The 22,626-nt window shown below is 37.6% G+C and overlaps 1 protein-coding gene across 3 annotated transcripts in view; it reads right to left on the bottom strand.

The window, feature by feature from the left end:
* Nucleotides 1–22,626, bottom strand: part of LOC129777213 (monocarboxylate transporter 12) — a 46,933-nt gene that overhangs the window by 22,908 nt on the left and 1,399 nt on the right. Inside the window, exon 1 of one of the 3 annotated variants that reach the window (XM_055783355.1) lies at nt 5,100–5,123. The exons of the other annotated variants lie outside the window; for them this stretch is intronic. Coding sequence (XP_055639330.1) covers nt 5,100–5,108 — 9 coding nt within the window. The 5' untranslated portion in view covers nt 5,109–5,123. Of the gene's footprint in view, nt 1–5,099; nt 5,124–22,626 lie in introns of those variants that run through there. 3 annotated transcript variants of the gene reach the window in all.

Raw genomic sequence — 22,626 nt, 5'->3', positions numbered from 1 at the left:
TCGTCCCTTCATCAAAGCCCAAAATTTTTCAATAGGTCTTATTTGCGGACAATTTGGAGGATTCATCTCCTTTTCCACAAAATCGACATTATTCTCGCGATACCAATCCAAGGTCAAACGTGCATAGTGGCATGATGCCAAATCAGGCCAAAATAGTGTCGGACCAGTGTGCTTTCGGATGAGCGGTAACACACGCTTTTGGAGACATTCTTTCTGGTAAATTTCACCATTCATATTCCCGAGAGTGAAGAAAGGAGATGATTTCATGCCACATTGACAAACAGCTTGCCAAACCAGCACTTTCTTACCGAATTTTTCGCAAAAAATTGACTTCTCCGCGTTCGGGACATCTGTTCCTTGCTTTACAGTGTAAAACTGTGCCCCAGGAAGAGTTTTGTAGTCCAGTTTGACGTAGGTTTCATCATCCATGACGATGCACAGTTCGCGTTTGCTTAAAATCCCATCGTAAAGCTTACGGGCACGGGTTTTCACGGAACTTGCCTGAATTTGGCTGCGTTTGGGACATTTTTGCTTTCTATATGCCTTCAGTGAGTTACGTTCTTTGGCACGTTGAACCATACCGATTGATGTTCCACACTTTTTTGCGCAATCCCGTATCGATAATTCCTTTTTTCTTTCAAATTGCCTGCAAATCTTTTTATCCAAGTTTGGCTTGGATGGCCCAGGTTTTCTGCCGCGACCGGGTAGATCCTTCAATGTATTATACATACCAAATCGCTTGATAGCGTTTTGGACCGCATGGACGCTTACTCCTTCCGCCTTCGCCAATTTTCTCATTGATATTCCTGTTTCGGAGCAGTATCTGGTCACAATGGATTTTCGTTTTTCTTCTGTTAGCCCTCTCATGATTGCACTTTTAGGAAAAAACGATCTTTTAACAATGCTAACTGAACGCTAACTGTGTCAACAACAGGAGAAAAATAAACAGCTGTCAAAACAAGCTATAGTCTTTTTCAGACGGAGACTCTAAGGCGTACCCATAAATAACGATACGGTCCTTATACACAGTTCCTGGCCAATCGAGCGAGTGCTCACATGCCGGTCTACTTGGATGATTTAAACGATTTTATCGGTTTCCACGACGATTGGCCTACCAGTACGGGGTGTATCTTCGACAGCCACTACACCAGAACGAAATCGATCAAACCAACACTGCGCTGTGCGAATCGTTACAGTATCGGGTCCATAAACTACACGAAATTTTTGCTTGGTGGACTCCATCTTTGACGCGCTATAACTTGAGACTGAAAAGGACAATCCCAACACTGTCAAAACGACAATTGTAGCACTGATTGTCGTCTTTAAATAGCCGTATAGTATGACCCGATGCGATAAGTACAACACAAGATATGTTTAAGTGTTGCCATATATAGACAATATACGACATTTCTTTTTCCCCGACCCAATATAAAAATGGAGTGATGTCTGTCTGTCTGATTCTTATAGACTCCGAAACTACTAAACCGATCGACATGAAAATTGGTATGTAGGGGTTTTTGGGGCCGGAGAAGGTTTTCGTGACAGTTTGTGACCCCTCCCCCCTCTCTAAGGGGGGCTGCCATACAAATGAAACACAAATTTCTGCATTACTCGGAAATTAATCGCGCAAACCAAACCATAGTTGGCATATGGAGGTTTTAGGGTAAAAAATAAATGTTTCTATGGTAGTTAGACTCTCCATTCCCCTCTCTAAGGGGGGGGGGGGGGCTGCCATACAAATGAAACACAAATTACTGCATTTCTCGAGAATTAATCAAGCAAATGAAATCAAGTCGGGTATATTGAGATTTTAGGGTGCAATAAATATTTCTATGATGGTCAAACTCTCCACCCCCCTCTCTAAGGGGGGGGCTTCCATACAAATGAAACACAAATTTCTGAATTACTCGAGAATCAATCAAGCAAACGAAACCAAATTTGGCATGTGGAGGTTTTAGGATGTAATAAGTATTTCTAGGGTGGTTAGACACTCTTTCCGCTCTCTAAGGGTGAGCTGTCATACAAATGAAATACAAATTTCTGCATAACTCGAAAACTAATCAAGCAAATGGAGCCAAATTTGGCATGTGGAGGTTTTACGGGGCACGAAACGTTTCTATGGTGAATACACTCCTCCCCCCTTCTCTAAGGGGGGCTGCCAGACAAACGAAACACAAACTTCTGCACAACTCGAGGTTTTTGGGTATGAGAAAGGTTTCTATAATGGTATGACACCCCTCCCTCCTCTGGAATGAAGAGGGGGTCCCATAAAAATATTACACATATTTCAACCAAACTTGACAATTGAAAATTTTCCGAAAACTTTGAAGGAAAAAGGGAAAATTCGGAAAACTAAATTCCCATATGTTCTACAATTACATAGTGCTGTTAGTCCATTTGATGTTTGCGCTAGCGAAATTGATCTTCGTTCGAAATCCAGTTTGGATTTCAATGTGATGAAACGCACTTCTTCTTCTATCTATACCAATCTTTTATATCTTCTTCTATCTATACCAAAAAAAAAGGATTGCAGGATGTGTTGATAAGAGCAGAACTCGAGGAAGGAATAGTCCGATTTAGGGCTGTCTTTATTCTATCATATTTTCTGTATAAAACATTTATTCCATGTAACGGAGAAACATGTTATTTGCAAGTGGTTGAAACATCTTGAACGAGAATTATGTCTGAAAATAATCTGATATTATAATGATGAGTTTTGTTAGAAATAGTAGGAATTTTATAGTAAAAGGTAAATTCAATGGGGTCGAATAGAAGTTCAATCAATGAACAGTTCTGCGATTGAACCCATGAACTTGCTCATAGTAAGAATACGTGAATGTTTGAAGGGATTGATAACAAAAAACAATTTTTTGGGCGAGACGAAGTTTGCCGGGTCAGCTAGTTATATTTAAAATGTTATAGGTTTTCAGTATTTTTATGTTTCTTTAGATATCTCTGCACTTAACCAAACTTAAATGTTTGAACGTTTTTGAAATTGAATGGATAATAAGATACGTGGTGGACCTAGCTCTTATTTTGTAATTTATGAGGAACAAGCATTCGAAAAACAGGTATTTTGAAGCATTGTCACGTCACAAAAATAAAGCCTTTTTTTTAGTTTATCAAAAAACCTAAGTTTAAACATTTTTATACTTGGGTTTCTCTGAGCAAACAATGAGGGTCAACAACCCACGAAATTTGGTTAAGATTGGTCCACAAATAAAGAAGTTTCAGTTACGTTTTCATGATTAAAGCACACAAAATTAAACAATGTAATATTAAAATTGAGAAAATTTCATATCATCAGTTGGAGACTATTTTGTAGTTAGATTGGCTTGTTGTCAGTCAAATACTTTTGGAAGTGACAACACCTGACTTTTTGCTGTTACGGACTGTTGAACATTAATTATTTATTTAATTGATTTCAGTTCCGTTTTCAAACATACAAATGATCTTTCTTCTATGTTTTGTCAACAATAGATAAACCTATATAAACCTAGATTCCAGAATATAAAATATAATCTTGTTTCGACTTCCGGTATGCTGATAATAGTATTGAACGACAAAAAAATATGGGAACCACCTGCGATAAGGGTATTGGGTACAGGTGTCTTGCCAGCGGAAGTAGAATATCGTATTCCGATGTAATTTTGGAATCGAGAATGGTTCGTTAAAAACGGATGTGAAAGACCGAAAATGGCATAAAATCGCACAATACTATCGGGAATGGCAGTGTTAGTATATATCCACAGGTACGAGAAGGAGAATGAAAAAAGAGAATAAGGTTTTATAGTGAGCAGATAGGATTTGAACGAGAGGGGAAAGAACTTAGCGTTACAGCGACGCGTGTGGAGTTAGACAAGTGCACATACAAATGCACGAGAAAACGTCAACGGTCAAAGTCAACATCATCTTCAACACACAAACATGAACGCCCTTGCACAGATACGCGCATATGCACACGGATGCATACATAGAGATAATCAAAAGTTATTGATAGCAAAATCATATGCGTTTCACCGGTTGTGAGCGCCATTCGATGAGCCAGGCTTGTGCGAACCATTCATGGCAAGCACCAGAATGAACGTGTTACACAATCACGATGTAAAACTGGGGTCGGTTTAGGACCACTCCGACTTTTGACGCAGGATTACGTCTTTCGGGAGCATATTGGGGTACAAATTGAAAATCGAAAATCGAACACATCGTCAAAATTGTCCAATTTCAAACGATTATTGCTCAGTTATTTCATGATGGATTGATGAAATTTTTGCGTCAATCAATTTCGACACTCCATAACAATTTTTTATATTGAAGAAAATTATGTATGTCATGTAACTAACTATCGAACTATTTAAAAATCTCAACCCCTATCCTAACGGAAATACCCACTTCCGATTGGTCGAAATTGACGACACATGTGGCGGGCTCTCAACAGAGGCATCGAAACCAAGCTGCCTGGGGGAAATAGGCATTGCAAATACATGAAAGTAGGGGGAGCTTTTGTTCCTACCGAAATTTATTCCCTAACAGAGACATCAAAACCAAGCTGCCTCGAGGAAATCGACATTGCAAATACATGAAAGTAGGGCGAACTTTTGTTCTTACTCAGATGTGTTCCCTAACAGAGACATCAAATTCAAGGTGCCCAGGGGAAATCGGCATTGCATATATATGCAAGTCGGGGATATTTTTATATTGCAAGTAAGGTGAGTGATACGATTAATTTTAACAAATATAATTTAAATTTGGAACATTAAAGTTGGTTGCTTCGTGAAATTTCATATCAATGACCGATCGTGTATTGTGAAAAATTTAGCACAAGTGCAAGTGTAAAATGGTATATGGTAGCAGTTGTGTTAAAAATGACTTGATATATGAAACGATTTATTTCAATTTTCGTTTGGTTAAAGCTGTCTGTTTTGTTATGTTCATCCTCACCCAAGGAAATTTTATACGGCGAGAAAAATTTGAAAAGTGAAGAAATATTAGAAAAAGTAATTTCCATATGCTCTACATGTAGAATTAGGTGTTGTTAGTCCAATTATTATTCGCATTGGGTTGAATAAACACTCAGAAAGTAAAAATTATAAAATTACCTTTTCCATTTCAGTATGTTTTCTCTATATTAAAGTAACATGTTTTTACTGATGAGAAAAATTGATAATTGTGTTCGGTATTGGTAATGATCTTATATTACATTGGCGAGTTTTTTTCCATACATATCACAGGAGGCATCCCGTCTAGGATCACAGAGGGCGGTTTTCATCATATCTCGCTCCACTTGAGTATCTTTTATCTGATATGCACCATCCAACGACTTTTTACCATCCTTCTGTCATCATCACTCGGTAAACATTGGTGGAGTGAACAAACAATACCCAACATCCAAACAAAACATCATTATCAAAGAGTTTAACGATGTAATTCTTTAAACATATCCAAAATCAACAGATAGCCTAACGGAATCCTACATCAACTATGCGGTCGTGTCTCGGAAACAACCCTCCTGTGACTTTTTCCAAATAACGGCATGTCACTTACTGCAGGTAACTGGTAGATTAAGTTTATGTAGTTTATTTTGATGAACATACCATAAGTAGTTAAAATTGCTTTGCTTTGTAATGTTTCGCAATCTGAAAGAACATTGACCTCATTTTCCATACAGGTTAAAATATTTTAACTATGTTTTTGAAGCAATGATAACGCAAAACGCCGTCAAAATGCTAGAATGAAGAGAACCAGAAAAAAAGTGACCAAAAGGGGAGATCTCAGAGGAAAGTGAGAAGTATTCAGAGTAATGAAAAACAAAAAAAAAATTGCTTATAGCTTGCTACAACACAGTGAAATTCTTATTTAACACGTTTGGCCCCGATTTTTTCTTGTTGCGTTTTTCATCATCAAGATCATTTGCACAATTTCAGTGTCGGTTCCAGCTCAAACAGATCCTTATTGTATAGATAAAAAATATTCAGAAATTTGACTATAAAGTAGTCATATTTTGTAAATCATCCGAAAACAAACCGTATATATTTTTATTTTCTTATTTTGTAACTGTCAGTACCAGTCAGTCAGTGTTTTCCTACCAAAAAGCTCAACGTCGGCCCCTAGGGACCGACACAGGACTCAACGTGTTAATATAACTTATTGATTGTGTGACGTGACAACGGTTTGTGGAGACTGTTTTTTCGCACAGAGCGCGTTGTCACGTCACGAAATGCATGCCGATTTTAATAAAGTTTTTGCGAGTGTTTTGAAAAACTGTATATACTGGAATCCACGTCACAAAAATATTGGGCTGGCAACAAGCACATTCAACCGTAAAATATTCTCCCGCTGAACATTCTTGTAGGAAATTTTCTCAATATCACTTTGATATCGTTTACTATTTGGAAATCGTGTGATTTATACATGAAAACGAGAATAAATCTGTTTTTAGTGAGTCAAAACGTTGTGACGTAGAAGGATATTTTTCATCAAATATGCTCCTCTATCCATCCATTCTGGATAAATTTATTTTTTCACGTGAGACAGTTTTTTTTCTGACTTTAAGAGTTATCTGAACGTTTGAGTTTATTTGTGTGGTTTTGATTTGTGCAGCTTAATAAAAACGAGATATAAAACTGATAATCTTACGCTAGAGGAATAAGATCCGGCTATTCCAAATTGCGGATTGCCGGCTATCATACTATCAACTACAACATGTTACTGTGAAAAACTTCATAAGTGCAGATGAACAACGACACCAAGATACAGCAAACGAGGAAGAGCCATAATGGGTGTCGGCAGGACATACCTCTCGCCTGGACACAATCGAACTTTGTGGATTCGATGAAGATACCTCAATCAAGGCCTCGCCAATCGATTAGTCGCCGAATGCTCATAAAAAAACAACGTTGAGAATGCAACTGATCCACCACAAATGCAACAACAGCACAAATCAACCCAACAGCCGCGTTATCCATCCCAACGTGAGCTTCAGTTCCATACCCAATCCATAACGCAGAACGCTTTACTCCGTAAAAAACTGCAGAATCAACGCAAGGCGCTTTGTGATCAGAACAGTCGAATTGCTGCCGCTACCGCTGTGATTAACAACGGAGAACCAAATACAGTTGTGCAGCAATTCGTACAATCGATTCGTCTAAACATGCAACGAAGTTTTTTTGGTTCTTAGTCAAACTGCTAACCGGCCGGTGACAAATATCCTAATGATACATATTTCTCTGCAAAGCCGACTGCAGGCGCAACTACTCTTCGTCACGCAAAAATTGTGTCAACAGAAACGTGGTCCCATGAGCGCTAGAACTTCTTAGGAAGCATCGAAACGAATGTTAGAATCAAAAATTTATCTCTTCTTTTATTTCCAAAAACCGAAAAATATATGCATAAAAAACGAATAATAAAATTGGTTTTTGACTGGATTATATACAGGATCCGATTATGTACAGTGAAAAGAAATCTGAGATTGTATCTGAGCATTGAAGGACAAAGGAAAAATTTTCTGATGCGGAGATATCCAACATTTCTTTGAAATTCCTTCCATTTTATGGTTGTCATAAAAACGAGCCTTCTCTCCAGTCACTATGTTCGAATGCACTCGGTCCACTCTGACTGCATGCTATTATCAGTTTTCACTAATCAGTCAAAATAAATTTATGTCATAAACCTGGCTGTTTGCAACATAAGTGTGATCTGATAAAAGTAAAATGTAGGTTAAGCAACTTTTGATTGTTTACAACTATTAACTCATTTTTTCTTATTCTGTTACTTAGTCCGGGTGACTGAACACCGACCATATCGTATCTATTGCCGGAATCCAAAATATTAGGTTGGGGAAAAAGTGATCCATTATTTTTTCGGTAGCTGGCAATATCGATCATACAATTTAATTTTTAGGGTCATTCAAACTAAAAAAAACCTTTTGCTGTTTTTTGTTTGTTCCATTTAGTTGTGAGTTGCAGGATGTTAACAATGGAAATCAACAAAGAGGAAATTCAGTACATTTTACACTTTTATAAAGGCGAAAAAATACGTCAGAGTGCTGAAATTGTGAATGCTGTTTATAGTGCCGATGTTGTAGCAGTAAAAATACGTGCAATTAATTTTTTTATTTAATTTTTTTTTTTAATTTTTAATTTATTAAAAAAAAATTATTGTTTTAGTGCAAAACACTAAATTCAGATCTCTACTGTAAACAAACTTTCAACACTTTTTTTGCTGGTTCTTCACTTTTACTTTCATTTTTGGAAGAATGTCGCGAGTGAGAATTGAATCCGTGACCTTTAACGTGAGAGGTATGAATGTTACCACTACGCCAGATCGCTTCCGACTTCTATGAAGCTACCCTTAGATTGGCAACAAATTTTATAACAAAATGTAGCATATTTGACCCTAATCGGACAAGGTTGACTTCTCCCAATCTAAATCTAAGTCTATTCTTCCCCTAAGGTTATATACACACTAGGCAATCTAACTTTCCTACAAGCAACTCAACGAATGTCGGAACGTGTGTCGGTAACTTTTTCGTTCAATTGCTGTCGACATTCTGTCGACGTTCGTTGAGTTGTTAATGGTAATACAAAACAGTGTTTACAAAACTGGAAGTGCCTTTTCGAGGTTCACTTCGATTATTGCTGACTATTATCATTAGCGAGCCACGGTAAATATCGGCAACTAGCCGTCTTTAGCTAGTTGCCGTCGATTACAATAATGTTTCTATTGATTCAGACAGATATCCTGAGGTTACATAAATCTGGTCAGATTCCCGGTGAAATCGAGTTTATCCCTGAATATTCATAGCTATCGTTGTTCGATAATACCATGTGCGAAAATGTGAATACTATTGACGATAGACCCTTAGCAGAGGATTAGAATTTTGTACGCACTGTATACACTGGTGGAAATATACAGGGTTTTCCGTTTCGGGCTTCCGAAAGTATACAGCCCTGCGCTGACAATCGTTTGACATAGCTGTCAACCAAAGCGTCATATCGTTAGTTGAATGTCTGCCATTTTACAATATGGATTGTTTTAGCATCGCACAACGTGTTAATTTTGTTAAATTATACTATAAAAATGATGAAAAACCGGAAAATGTTTTTCGAGCATTACGGACGGATTTTGGTCGTCATGGACGGCCTACAGAGCACACAATCGCTAATGTAGTGCGCAAATTCGAACAAACTGGATCCGTAGCGGATATTGTGAAACCTGTGAATCATCGTAATGTGCGTTCGGCCGAAAATATTGCTGCTGTTGCTGCCAGTGTAGAGGATGACCCGAATGTTTCGATTCCACGGCATGCTCAGCAATTGGGCTTGTCAAACACATCATTATGGCGAATTTTGCATTTGGACTTGCACCTACATCCATATAAAGTCCAACTGGTACAAAAATTAGAGCGTGGTGACCATGGAATGCGTCGGGCATACGTCGATTGGGTGAACGAACAACAGCAGCAAAATGCTGAATTTTCGCATCCAATTTTCTTCAGCGATGAGGCACATTTCGAGCTCGGTGGCTATGTGAACACCCAAAATTTCCGTATATGGGGCTCAGAAAATCCACACGTGATTGTTGAGAGGCCATTGCATCCGCCAAAAGTCACTGTTTGGTGCGCATTATGGTCTGGTGGAGTCATCGGGCCGTATTTCTTTGAAAATGAGGACGGCGAGACGGTAACTGTGAATGGTGAGCGCTATGGCCGCATGTTAACCGATTTTTTTTGCCACAAATTGAAGATATGGATACGGATGACATGTGGTTTCAGCAGGGCGGCGCCACGCCATTTGAGGGACGCATAATTTCGCGTTTTGGTGATGCCAATTGGCCGTCCAGATCATGCGATTTGAACCCGCTAGACATTTTTTTGTGGGATTATGCGAAAGACCGTGTCTATGCCAACTCTCCGCAAACTCTTGAACATTTGAAAGAAAACATTCGTGAAGTTATGACCGAGATACCGCCCCATATGTGCCGAAAAGTCATCGAAAATTACCTGTTCCGGATCAAGGTGTGCGAGGAAGCCCTAGGTGGACATATGAATGATGTTGTATTTCACATATAATGGCATAAACCAAACTTTAATTTGAAATAAAAGTTTCATCGAAATTCGAATTCTAAGTGTGTTTTATTTCAATTTACTTTCGGAATTTAAAGTTGGAAAACCCTGTATATAACACCACAATCATTTTTTATGTGTGTATCAGTGTAACTGTTAATTCCGTAGGTTTATTATTGTACGCACACTAGTATACACAGCCAAATAATGGAAAACTTTGGAGCTTTAACTGTGTGTGTGAGCAAAGAGCACTTGTTTTGTGTATTTTGAGATGGAAATATTTATAACGCCACCATGTCGTTCACAGCTCGTTTACTTACGCTTAACGTTAGTGTAATTCGAAAATAACTAGGAGTCAAGTCAATTAAAGGTTGTTAGCAAATTGAAAAAAACATAGGCACATTTTAAGTATATATTTTTCCAATTTTCAAGGACCATGCCGAAGGGAACGATATGAACGGACAAGGAGCGTGGTAAAACCGATGTTTTGAAGGAGGAAGGATTTTCTCTCCGCGAGATAGCGCGTAGAATTGGAAGGAGCAGAGATGCCGTGACAAACTATATCCAGTTGGGTGCTCAGTACGCCACAAAGAAGTGTCCCGGACGACGTCCTCGCTTAACAGATAGGGACAAACGACATATCAAGCGCCTCGCTGTTTAGTCTAAACTTTCATCAGCAAAAATAAAACCTTTCGTACAGGAAATCCGTACCTGTACCGCGACTACTTCCTCGGCATAAGAAGGCACGACTTAATTTCGCCTAGAAATTTCAATTCTGAGATGAAGAGTGGTCTAGAGTGGTTTTCAGCGATGAGAAAAAGTTCAATTTGGACGGTTCTGACGGTTCTGCTGACTGTTGGCAAGATAAACGGAAGAAAAAACCAACAAGAGAATCTCTCAACTTCGGAGGAGGAACCGTAATGGTTTGGGCAGGCATCAGTGACGCTGGGAAAACTCCAATCTGCTTCATCTCAACAAGAATGAATTCCGAGAAGTACTGCGAACTGCTGGAGGAGGTTTTGATTCCTTTTATGGAAGACGTTATGGACGAAAATGCTATTTTTCAGCAAGATAACGCTTCATGTCATGCAGCAAGTAACACCAAAAACTTTCTAACGGCCCATAACATTCCTGTTCTTGATAGGCCACCGTGTAGTCCGGACTTAAATCCCATTGAGAATGCTTGGGGAATTTTGTCAGCAAATGTATTTGCACAGGGCATTAAATTTGCTGGACAGCTGAAAAAAACTATCATCAACGAGTGGGCTAAGATTACACCGAACACGGTAAAATCCCTCTTTCAGTCTATGCCAAGGAGGCTGCAAGAGGTTATTGTGAAGAAAAGCGAAGCAACACACTACAAAATTACATTTGTTTCGATTTAAGACTGGAAATAAAGTGAATAAATACTTATTCTGAAAGTGGTGTTATATTTATTTCCACCTCAAAATAACGAAATAAACCAACACTTTATGCATAGCCCTTTAATTCAATTGCTCAACCGGAACCAAATAATAGGTAATCGTTCTAAGATTCTAAAAATACAATAACAAAATATCTTTGATCGAGAACTTTGCAAAAAAGCACTATAACAGGGATGGCGTTATATATATTTCCACCAGTGTAGAATTGTGCTAGGTGCATCATTCGACGTTTTGAGTATTGAGTTATCGTAGTAATAGTTATACTTGAATTTGTATTTCTTTCATCATCATTGATGAATTCGATAAGGTTGAATTGGATCTACTTTGGATCAATGAGTGAAGTGGATCGAACTTCAATTTAGCCAATCATTGTAAACAAGACTATCTCGAGAACGCGAAATGAGGAGCTTGAAATTCCGATGTGTACCAAAATGAGAATCAATATTTTTTTTTGAATAGTGAAACGCATTAACATAACTATTATATGAAATAAAAAAGTAAAAAAATCCAATACTACTTAAGGGGGAACGCCGGTCTGGAAAATCGAAAAAATCGAATTTTTGTTTTTTGCATTTTTGGGAAGCTTATGCCCTCAGAAATGTTGTCCTAAAGGGACTTTTCGATATTTGATTCCGTTGTAAAGTTACAGCCAAAAGTATGAGATCAGTTCAAGGGATGTAGTATTGCTGTACGATTTTTTAAACGCGTTTTTCTCGAAATCATGTTTTTTCAACTTCTGGTATCGATATCTCAGGATCTAACCGACCGATTTGGCTGAATTTTTTTATCAGCATGTAAAAATGAATTATCTAAAGCGTTACATAGCCGTTTTTTGATATTTATTTTTTTGATTTTTTTTATGAACTTTTAAACTGCGATTTTTTATGAAAAATAACTCATTTTTAACCAAAATGGCCGTCATTTTGGCAATTTTTCGAATTTTCAAAAACCTCTATGTAGCGCTTAAGATATTGACGTAAAGTCATCATGTCAAAGTTCATCACACATAAGTCAATCTCTACCAGTTCTACATACCTGTTTTCTGATAGAAGATATGAAAAACTATGTTTGAGATTCATTCAATATATAAAATAATTAAAATTAGGTAGATTGAACAGGCACATAAGATATTAGTAGGGGAAAGGGAGGCACTTTCGGACAGGGGCAGTGTCGGACAACGCTTGTAAAAATTAAGTGGTACAATGTTCAACCAAATTAAAAATATAAGTAAGTTAACAGCCCTTCCATCAACAGCTGTAATATGATTTGACATCTCCAGGTCGTTTATTACCTACAAAATCAACACAGTGCCCTTTTCATACACGTTTCGAAACATTTGAGCTTGAAGTTGTAAGTATTTCCCTAATTCCTCTGTGAATGATTTAGAAATTTAAGTACACCACCTCAGTTGGTACCTAATATGAAAGGAAAAAAGGGGCATACAACTGGGAAATAAAGGTCTATTTATTAGATAAAATTATTATTCGTCTTCGGATGGTGGTGGGACATATTCGGACATTGTTCACGGGGCACATTCGGACACTGTTTAATACTTCATAAAATTTGTGTCTGATTGTTGTTTACAAACAAACACCAATTTAGACCTAATGATGGTTCGAAACTACAAAAAGAAAACCAGCAAGAACCAGCATCAACGAAGATGAGATGGAAAGAGCTATCGAACCTTTTCGAATAGAATGTTTTCATGATTCCAGCTCACAGGTGGTCCAACTAGATCCATTGTCTTTGCTAATTTCCCAACTAAGCATAACGGGAAAACTGTTTCTCAATGTCAACGTAAATGAATAATTTTAAAAATCAAAAATCAATCAAAAAGTCATTGCACTTTGGAAACAATTAAATATTGCCGAGAAAATTGCAAAACTCATGTATTTTTTCCACCTTATGTCACAAATCGCTTACAACCGCTGGATGTTTCAGTTATGAGCCCTTTCAAGCTAAAGCTCTCAGTTTCCCAAAACGATAGGCTGCTCAACCATCCTGGAAAAACTATTTCTATACACGACCTTTCGGTATAGTTGTATCGGCTAATAGTGCTTCTTTCAATCTGAGTAATATCCTAGCTGGATTCAAAATGACAGGTTGCTATCCATTCTCAAATAAAGTTTTTTCGGACATGGATTTTGAATGCTCAAATGATTTCATCTACTGGAGCGGAGGTAGCAACTGACTCATCGGGTAATACAACAATGTTGCAAAACATTGCGTCTACAGTAGGGATTGTTAACCGGTTTTACCGGTAATACCGGGTCATTTTTCATTACCGAATAACCGGTAATTTCGGTAATTTTCATTTTGACACCATAAACCATATTTTCCTTTATGTCGCTTTGAAATATTACTCGACAATCAAAATAAGATCGAAAAACACATCGAAAAACACAACTGGCAGTATTGCGCCGATTTTACGACCTCCGAACTACAGTTCATAAATCGCTGCTCGTTCTGAAAACGAAACACAAAATAAGCTTCAGCGATGAAGAACTGACAGCGATAAAGGAAGTGATTGATGCCCTCGAAGCAGTTCTGGTTGTTGTTGAGCTGCTATTGCGGAAGAACAGCACCTTGTATGAAACTATCGGAGAAATTATCAGAAATTTAGAAGCAGGTGCTTGAAGTCCTGATTGCAAGGATTGCAGAAAGACGTTTCATGTGCATATATATATATATATATATATATATATATATATATATATATATATATATATATATATATATATATATATATATATATATATATAGATTTGTATATTGATTGTTTGTATGTATATAGATTTGTTTCCGTATTTTCTTCTTCTACGTTCCTAGAGGAACTTCGCCGTAGTATTACATCATGCGTCATTTTAATTAGTACTTAGTTGAGATGTCTATGCCTAATAACACACCTCGAATGCATTCTGAGTGGCAAGCTCTAGAATACGCGTGACCACAGTGTAAGATGAAGGAAATTTCTTTGAACGAAAAATTCCCCCGACCAGCACGGGAATTGAACCTGAACCCTCGGCATGTTAGGTTTGACGCTAATCACTCGGCCACCTTGTTCCCCTATATGATTAAGCATTCTGATCATGGTCGTGACAAACATAATGATGATTTTGGCGTCTTCTATCAAACGTCACGGACTGTATTGATCAAGCAGGCATTATAAATTTTTCGCGACTTGATGAAATTTGATGATGATGGTATTGATTCAGTAGCTGGACAACATGAGGAACAACTGGACAATGCAGAACCTCCAAAACAGTTGAGCATCAAAGAAAAACTTGAACGACGATTGCAACAATCAAAGGTATCAACACCCAGCCCATGCTTGACGTCTATAAACGGATTGAAACAAGAGTTTGCGTACATAGAACGTCAGAGGCTAATACATGACAATGGTATTCGATGCTCTTCGTACTGTACACCCAACATGATTGGGCTCTAAACGTGCGTGTTCCTCTTTTGGAAATTTTGGTGAAGAGATCCGATTAGAAGACGACAAAATTAACACTCTCTGTGGTCTTAAGTATTACTTTAACCAACAAACTATGTAACAAAAATTAACAATTGTGTCAATAAAAGCCCTTCCTCCAAGAAAATGATTTATTTTAAAGTATTTTTTTACCGGTAATTTACCGGTTTTACCAGTAATGAAATTTTCATTACCGAATAATCGGTTATTGAAATTTTGACACGGTAATGTAATCCCCAGTCTACAGCACAGATAGATCTTTTCCAAAAACTTCACCGCGGAAAACCACCACTCGAAACCGGAAGAAAGCAAAATCACGATTTTTTACCGACTCTCATAGCAAGCAGTTCCCTTTCAGACAAATACTGATAAACTGAAAAATGCAGAATATGCTAGAAATAAGAGGAAACGGAAGTAATTGTTGATAAACACAAAATTCTAACTTTTTTTTCGTTGTCCGAAAATGCCCCAGGACTGTCCGAAACTGCCCCACAAATGGGGCACATTCGGACAAAAAGGCAATTTTCAAAAATTCAAATAAACCATTCGTAATCGCATCAACGCACACATCCAACACGCTCATATGATACATTGATGTCCAAATAATAACCAGGATGAATTCAGGATTTTTAAGTTTACAAAAAATATGAATAATCAAGGAAAAAAAGTGTCCGAATGTGCGCCCCTCTCCCCTACCCATACCGTGCTGTGAGTGATATACGAGAACTAACGAGAACATTAGGTTCAAATGTCGAGCAGTTTACAAGATTTTTCATTTGAAAAAAAATGAATTTCGAGCTTCGATTATTGCTAGCGAAGGCAAACTAACAAACTAGCAAATAAACAACTTGACTGTTCTTCTGCATACTACTATTTGCCAAAACACAAATCACAACATAGCTAAAACGCGTTCGCCGTTTTTGTAGAATTGAAAGCACCCGATGTTATATCAAATGCACCATGATGCTATTAAAACTTGAATCGTGCTCAGAGCCGTTCACATCGCATCTACGGAAGCAGCAAACATTGATTGTGAGTTTTTCAGCAAAAATATCCAATATCTGTTTATCCAAATTCAGTCACAGTTTCTTGACATCGCCATCACGCTTGTGAAATCTTATCGCGCGCAGCTATACGGATTCGGAGTTGAGTTGATAAAAAGAAAGACAAATGTGTGCATTGTTCCTAGAGTGTAACCCCATTCATTTGAATTATTACCGTATACGTAAACCCCAGATTCATAAATACGACGCATTTTGAGCTTGGGATGAAGATGTTACTTCTTGTCTTGTCTTGCCAAAAAGTTATTCGAAAACAAATGCGGACGTCATTACGCTCGTGCTAATTGTATTATATAACGAAACATTACTTCGCTTATACTCTTCGTGCAGTGATGAGGTAATTGGAATTTGTGATTTTGATTTCTAAAATGAGTAACCTCTGCGCCCAGCAACTGTTTTTTGTGGGTGGACACCGACGGTTTCTTTCGTGATTGGCTGATATGTCAAGTCACAATGATACTGCCATGTGAGATGAGTTATTGTATTATATTCTTTTTATTGACAAAATAACTTGTCATAACATACCGTGGAGCCCCGATTATCCGCGGAGTTGGGTTGAAAGGTTATATCGGATAACGAGAATCGCGGATAACCAATAAAAGACAAAGAATGAGATGCAAACACGAAGTTGTTTCGGTATGTGTTTCATCAATAAAAAAAATACATTAAACTTCTAGAATATATTTTAACAGGCTGAAACCTAGCCAACAAATTCCGGTAACATTGATGCGCAATTATCTCGTCGGTAGTTTTAAACGTTCGCATTATAGGGCATATTGTGCTTTCTATGTTGATAGTGCTTCCAATAAAATTGTTTTTTTTTCGAAGCGTAATTTTCATTTTCGACATAGGACTATTAACGACTATTAACGTAATGTTGATGTGAGAAGCGATGATCGTGGAAACCATCCGCAAGTGTTTGGATACACCGAATTTCCAAACTTTATTGGACGAAGGCGACACATTGATGGCTCCAAATTCCTTAAAAACCTCACAAAATATGGCCAAAAAAAGAGTCCAAGACGAAGAAAGAAACTGTCAGAGAGAGAAAGAGAGAGAGATAGAGAGAGAGAGAGATATGAGCGTCATATTGTCAAACAAGCATCGAATACAAGGATGAGTTGCTCGAAATTTGTACGGTCAAAAATGGTTAATCCACCACGTTTACTACCTTGGTATAAAAGGCTAGAATTCGCACTCCGAAACATGTCTAAAGAGAAAAAAAAGTTATGACAAAGTTCTTTAACATTGTTCGACGACGACGCTTCTTCTTGGTTACTTTTTAAATTTTATGCGTTCAAACCCTTCTTGAATGACAATAACGTTCCCACTGGAACTTTTGCCGTCTCAACTCATATGATTTCGTAAAACACTCTTCATATGACTTCCTCCAGCAGTTACAGGAATGGCATCTCTGCCAGCGATTATGCAGTTAAATTAAAACTTAACGATTTCATAGAGTTTGAGTTGCCTCAATGTGTAGAGCTGAGTTGAAGATCTGATTGACATCGCCAACATAGATCGGGTTGTGGTTGATGTATAGAAGACCTAAGATTTAGAGTCGCATGTGTAAATAAATAAATAAATAAATAAATACAAATCAGCAAACTTCGGAACGGTATTTTCTAAATCAGTCGGAACCGAAGAAATTGAACTTTTGCCGTCTCAACTTGCGTCATTTTTATTAGTAGTATTTTGTTGGGATATCTAATGCCAATTTTCTCATACGAAACAAAGTTGATGGATCTTGGCCTAGGGACACAGACGGGATCTTGACATAGGACTATGATTGTGTGCAGTAATTGCATTTGAATTGAGTTTTTTTTATTGCTCAAAATCTGTATTTTTATCTCTTCTGATACATCAAATGGATGCCATGAAAAAATGAGAATGTACAAGAGAGAGAATTAATTCCATACTCTAAATATAAAATTACTCCTTAAGAAAATCAACGAGCATGTGCAAGGTTGGTGGACAAAAATTAGATGGCTAAAAAGAATTGACGGTTCGCTCGCATTTCGGCGTTTCGATGTCTTATTAGTAACGTTCTCACTACACCTCACTCCTTGGCAACTGTCGAGCAATTTTTTTTTAATATAATCAGAACCAAAATAAGTTTCGAAATCGGTACAGCAACGATACGCTGAACCTTATTTAGAGATCAAAAGATTTGACCAAACAGCGTGGCTCGAAAATTTTAATAAATGGTAGTATTCAATCTAGATTCAGAAAAACTATGTATAAGCATCATCAAACACATGACTTGCAAATGTAAATGTAGTATTTGAAATAAAAATGAGTATTTTTTCATGCTAATAAATAAGTTTTTTTTCCCTACAACGAATATTTTCGATGGTAGAGATTTTTACTGGTTATTGGAAAAAAAAGAACAGAAGTACAGAAATAAATATAATGGATACATTTCCTGTCTATATAACACATCATAACACAACATATGTCGCAATAACGATTTTGAGTAATATGCGTTTGAAATCTGTTAATGAATCGTTACATTTTCCGTAAAGTGACTCTCCTATATAGACATCAAAGACATAGTCCTATGTCAAAAGTTCAACTAGGACGACCCGGATGGATATAACGGTTATTGACGAGATTTGCGCAAGGAATCGCGATTTTTCTCTGGCAGGAATTTCGTGGTCTAGGGAGCATTTTGTGATTCCGGAAAACTAGAACTCAAAATGGTTTCACACAAAATGAATAGTTCTGCCTACATTAAAGTTCTTGATGCCGGTTTGCTACAAATGATTCACAGAAAATGATGAGCAAAGCATATTTACCAGCAAAACAATGCCAGAATTCATACCAGTACTGAAACGAGGTTTGGTTTAGGTCTGAAAAGATTGATGCTATGGACTGGCCGGCATATTCTCCGGGGATCGAGAACCTCTGGGGAATGATTGTTCGACGAATATATGCTGACAATCGTTAGCTTTCAACGATTAATGAGCTGAAAACTGCCAATCTTAAGTCGTGGAATGATATTGAACCGACAACACTGCAAAACTTGACACAAAGTATACCAAGACGTATATTTCAAGTAATCAAACATACAATTAGAAGATTTTTAAATGATTTTTAATAATGATTCAATAAATGATCTAACAGCGGTGTGAGTCGTGCGTTAGATTAGTGTGATAGTCGAAAATGTAGAGAAGGAAATATTAAACATTTTCATCGGTAAAAATGCTACCAAAACCTTCCCATTACACAATGGTCCAGGAGATGCATTTAAGTGGAAATTAGCATTTAGAGCTCGACAGTTATTCTCTAGACAAAAACTGTCTTCGACAAAGTTGTTGCATATGATAGAGCGCTCATTTTGATGTTATCAAAAATAGGGTGACCAACATTTTTGATGAAATAAAAAATCTAACTTTCTTATCTTTAGAGATACAGGTAAATATAGCTCGACAATGTTGTAGTCCCAGTTATTTGAGACATCTTTGTAGAACAAAGTTTTCCCTATCTATTAAACTAATCGATATAGCGCCTTTTTTCTATGTTACGTTAGGGTCACCATGAAAAAAAAACTATTTTTTCGCTCTAACATTTATATTTCAATTTCTACATGCAAACTGTCTTCCAAAGACTTTTAGAACTTACTGATACAAATATTTTTCGATGCAGAACTTGTCGATATCTCAACATCACTCAAAGTTATTGATATTTCTTCCCAAAAAATACGCTCTCTTCAATTATTTGTCATTCTTTCTGGGGTAAACGTAAACAAAGTTTATTGATGGCATTTGAAAGAGCATATTTCACTCTACATGATGTGTGATTTTCAAAACTATGTTATTTTTCGTGTCTGATTAAATTAAAATTGAAATCATTCTATCTGAGTTGCATTAGGGCAACTATGAAAAAACGAGTTTTTTTACTCTAACTTTTATATTTAAAATTCTACATCAAAATGGTCTTCGTACGACTTTTAGAGCTTATCAATACCAACATTTTGCGATTTTTAATCCTGCTCAAAGTTATTGATGGATTTTCATCCAAAAACTCATGATTTCAATTTTTATTTACTCAAACACAAGTTATTTTTTCTCTTGAAAATCGACAATTTTGGTCATCCTATTTTAGACAACACAAAAACGAGCGCTCTATCATGAGTAACAAATTTGTCTAAGACAGTTTTTGTCTAAAGAATAACTGTCAAGTTCTAAATGCTAATTTCCACTTAAATGCATCTCCTGGACCATTGTGCATTGTTGAAAAAAAGTTTCTTAGTGATTATTTTTTATCCAGAACATGTGCTTCAACGGTTCCAACGATTCAAGGAAAATATTGTAGGGAAAATGGAGATAACATTAAACATACAGACCATCTGATGGTCTAGTGACATTGAACTGAATGATGTCCAAAAACTGTTTCTAGTTGAAACTAAACTAATAAAATTCGTTATTTTTGCTTCAAAACTTCTTGAACGCACCATATTACAATCCCTGTGATTTTTTTCCAATTCCCTGAACTTCATTTGATTATGAAATGAAGCCGATTCCCATGAACTGGAGACACTTAAAGGACGACGAACGCCGTCGTCAACTATATCCCAATCAACGAAACCCAAAAATCATTATAACGGGCTTTCAACAACTAAAACGAGATCGTGAAAAGCATAACTTAGACTACAGCCTTGAAGTATCCTCACCCCTAGATAACACGAAAGGTTCATCAACGGGTCCTGATAACATCGGCTACCCGATGCTGAAACGGCTTCCATTCCATTGCAAATACACCCTTCTAAAGGCATTCAACCATACCTGGTCTCATGGAGTAATTCCGAATTCATGGAAACAAAGCATCGTGATTCCAATATCAAAATCGGGAAAAAGCAAGGATTATAACCAATTTCGTCCCATTTCTCTGACCAGCTGTATAGCCAAAACCTTAGAAAAAATGGTCAACCGTAGGCTGACTACCCACCTAGAAACAAACGGAGTATTCCGCCCACATCAATTTGCCTTTCGTAAAGGTATGGGCACAAGCGATTATTTTTCGGAATTGGACCATGTGATAACGGAAGCAGCAAAATACCGAGAGCATTGTGAAATGGAGGATCGTTGTCGCGAGCAAAAATTCAAGAAAATGGTGTGCCCCAAGGGTCTGTGCTTTCTGTGACACTATTCTTGATGGCAATCAATCCTATCTTTGGTGCTGCTCCTAAGAACGTCCGTATGTTCGTTTATGCTGACGATATTGTGGTCGTTGCTACACGCAAAATGGTCAAACACTTGCGCCTAAAGTTGGAGAGAGCAGTTCAAGCCATCTCGAAATGGGCTTCTAGGTTTGAAATCTCGGTCGATAAGTCTTCAACTATGCATTGCTGCAAACTACAAAAACACCGAAAATGGCACCTTGACGGAGGGAAGATAGACCTGGACGGAGTTGAACTCCAAAGGCCAAAAACCACAAAAATTCTTGGTGTGATATTCGACAGAAGATGCTTGTTCAACAATTACACCAAAAAGTTGATCGAAGACTGCAGAAGTCGACTAAATCTGCTGAAAGCAATTTCTCGGTGGACTGACAGGAAAACCCTCGAAAGAATTGGATACGCTATTGTTCTCTCCAAATTGTTTTATGGACTTGAGGTACTCAAGTGGCAAAACATCATCCAACTCACTCCAACCTATAATGCTGTCATTCGGATTGCATCAGGTGCCCTACGAACAACTCCAATACAATCGATGATGGCAGAAGCAGCACGGCTCCCATGGGAGTTTGTGGCAACCTTAACATTGGCAAAAAAGACTTGTAGAATCATGGAGAGGGAAAAGGCTACAACCAAAACAATATGGAAGAAAACCAATCAAGCACTTAATGTTCTAACCAATCAAAAACTCCCGATGATCACAAAAATCCACACTATGCTAGGTAGACCCTGGTATGAAGCGTATCCTAAAATCGACCGGTTTTTGAAAAAACGGGTCGAAGCAGGTCAAGGACGTCTGATAGCCCAAAAATTATTTCAATCACTAAGGGAAAAAAATACGCTGATTACGACCTTTGGTTCACAGATGGTTCGTTAGCACAATCCAAAGTTGGAGTTGGAATTGTAGGCCCGAACTACCGGCTTAGTGGAAGCCTTGGTAATCAATGTTCCGTTTATTCCGCCGAAGCTTTTGCAATTGCGAAAGCTACAAGGCAAATACAAAATAGAAGCGTAATTTTCACCGATTCTGCTTACAGGAGATAGAAAAAGGGAACTTGCATCATCCTTTCATTAAAAAAATTATAAAAGATATGAAGGATAAACAAATCATTCTATGCTGGGTTCCTGGTCACCAGGGAATCGACGGAAACGAAAAGGCGGATGACATGGCTCGCGAAGGACGAAATGCGGAGGTGATTTGTTCCTCGGTCCCCGCACAAGATGCAGTTAGCTGGTGTAGAAGGATTTTGTGGCAAAAACATCAATGGAACAACGTTGATGCGAGAGGCCTAAAACTCATTAAAGGTACCATAACGAGATGGAAAGGCAGAAAAACTAGGCGAGAGCAAATAGTACTGAACAGATTGCGTCTGGAACATACTTGGTTTAACAAAAAGCATCTGTTCGAGAGGAAACATCTTGCG

This window comes from Toxorhynchites rutilus, chromosome 3 (genome assembly GCF_029784135.1).
Source record: "Toxorhynchites rutilus septentrionalis strain SRP chromosome 3, ASM2978413v1, whole genome shotgun sequence".
NCBI lineage: Eukaryota > Metazoa > Arthropoda > Insecta > Diptera > Culicidae > Toxorhynchites > Toxorhynchites rutilus.
Note: the sequence above shows the minus strand (reverse complement) of the source record. Positions and strands in the feature narration are given on the sequence as shown.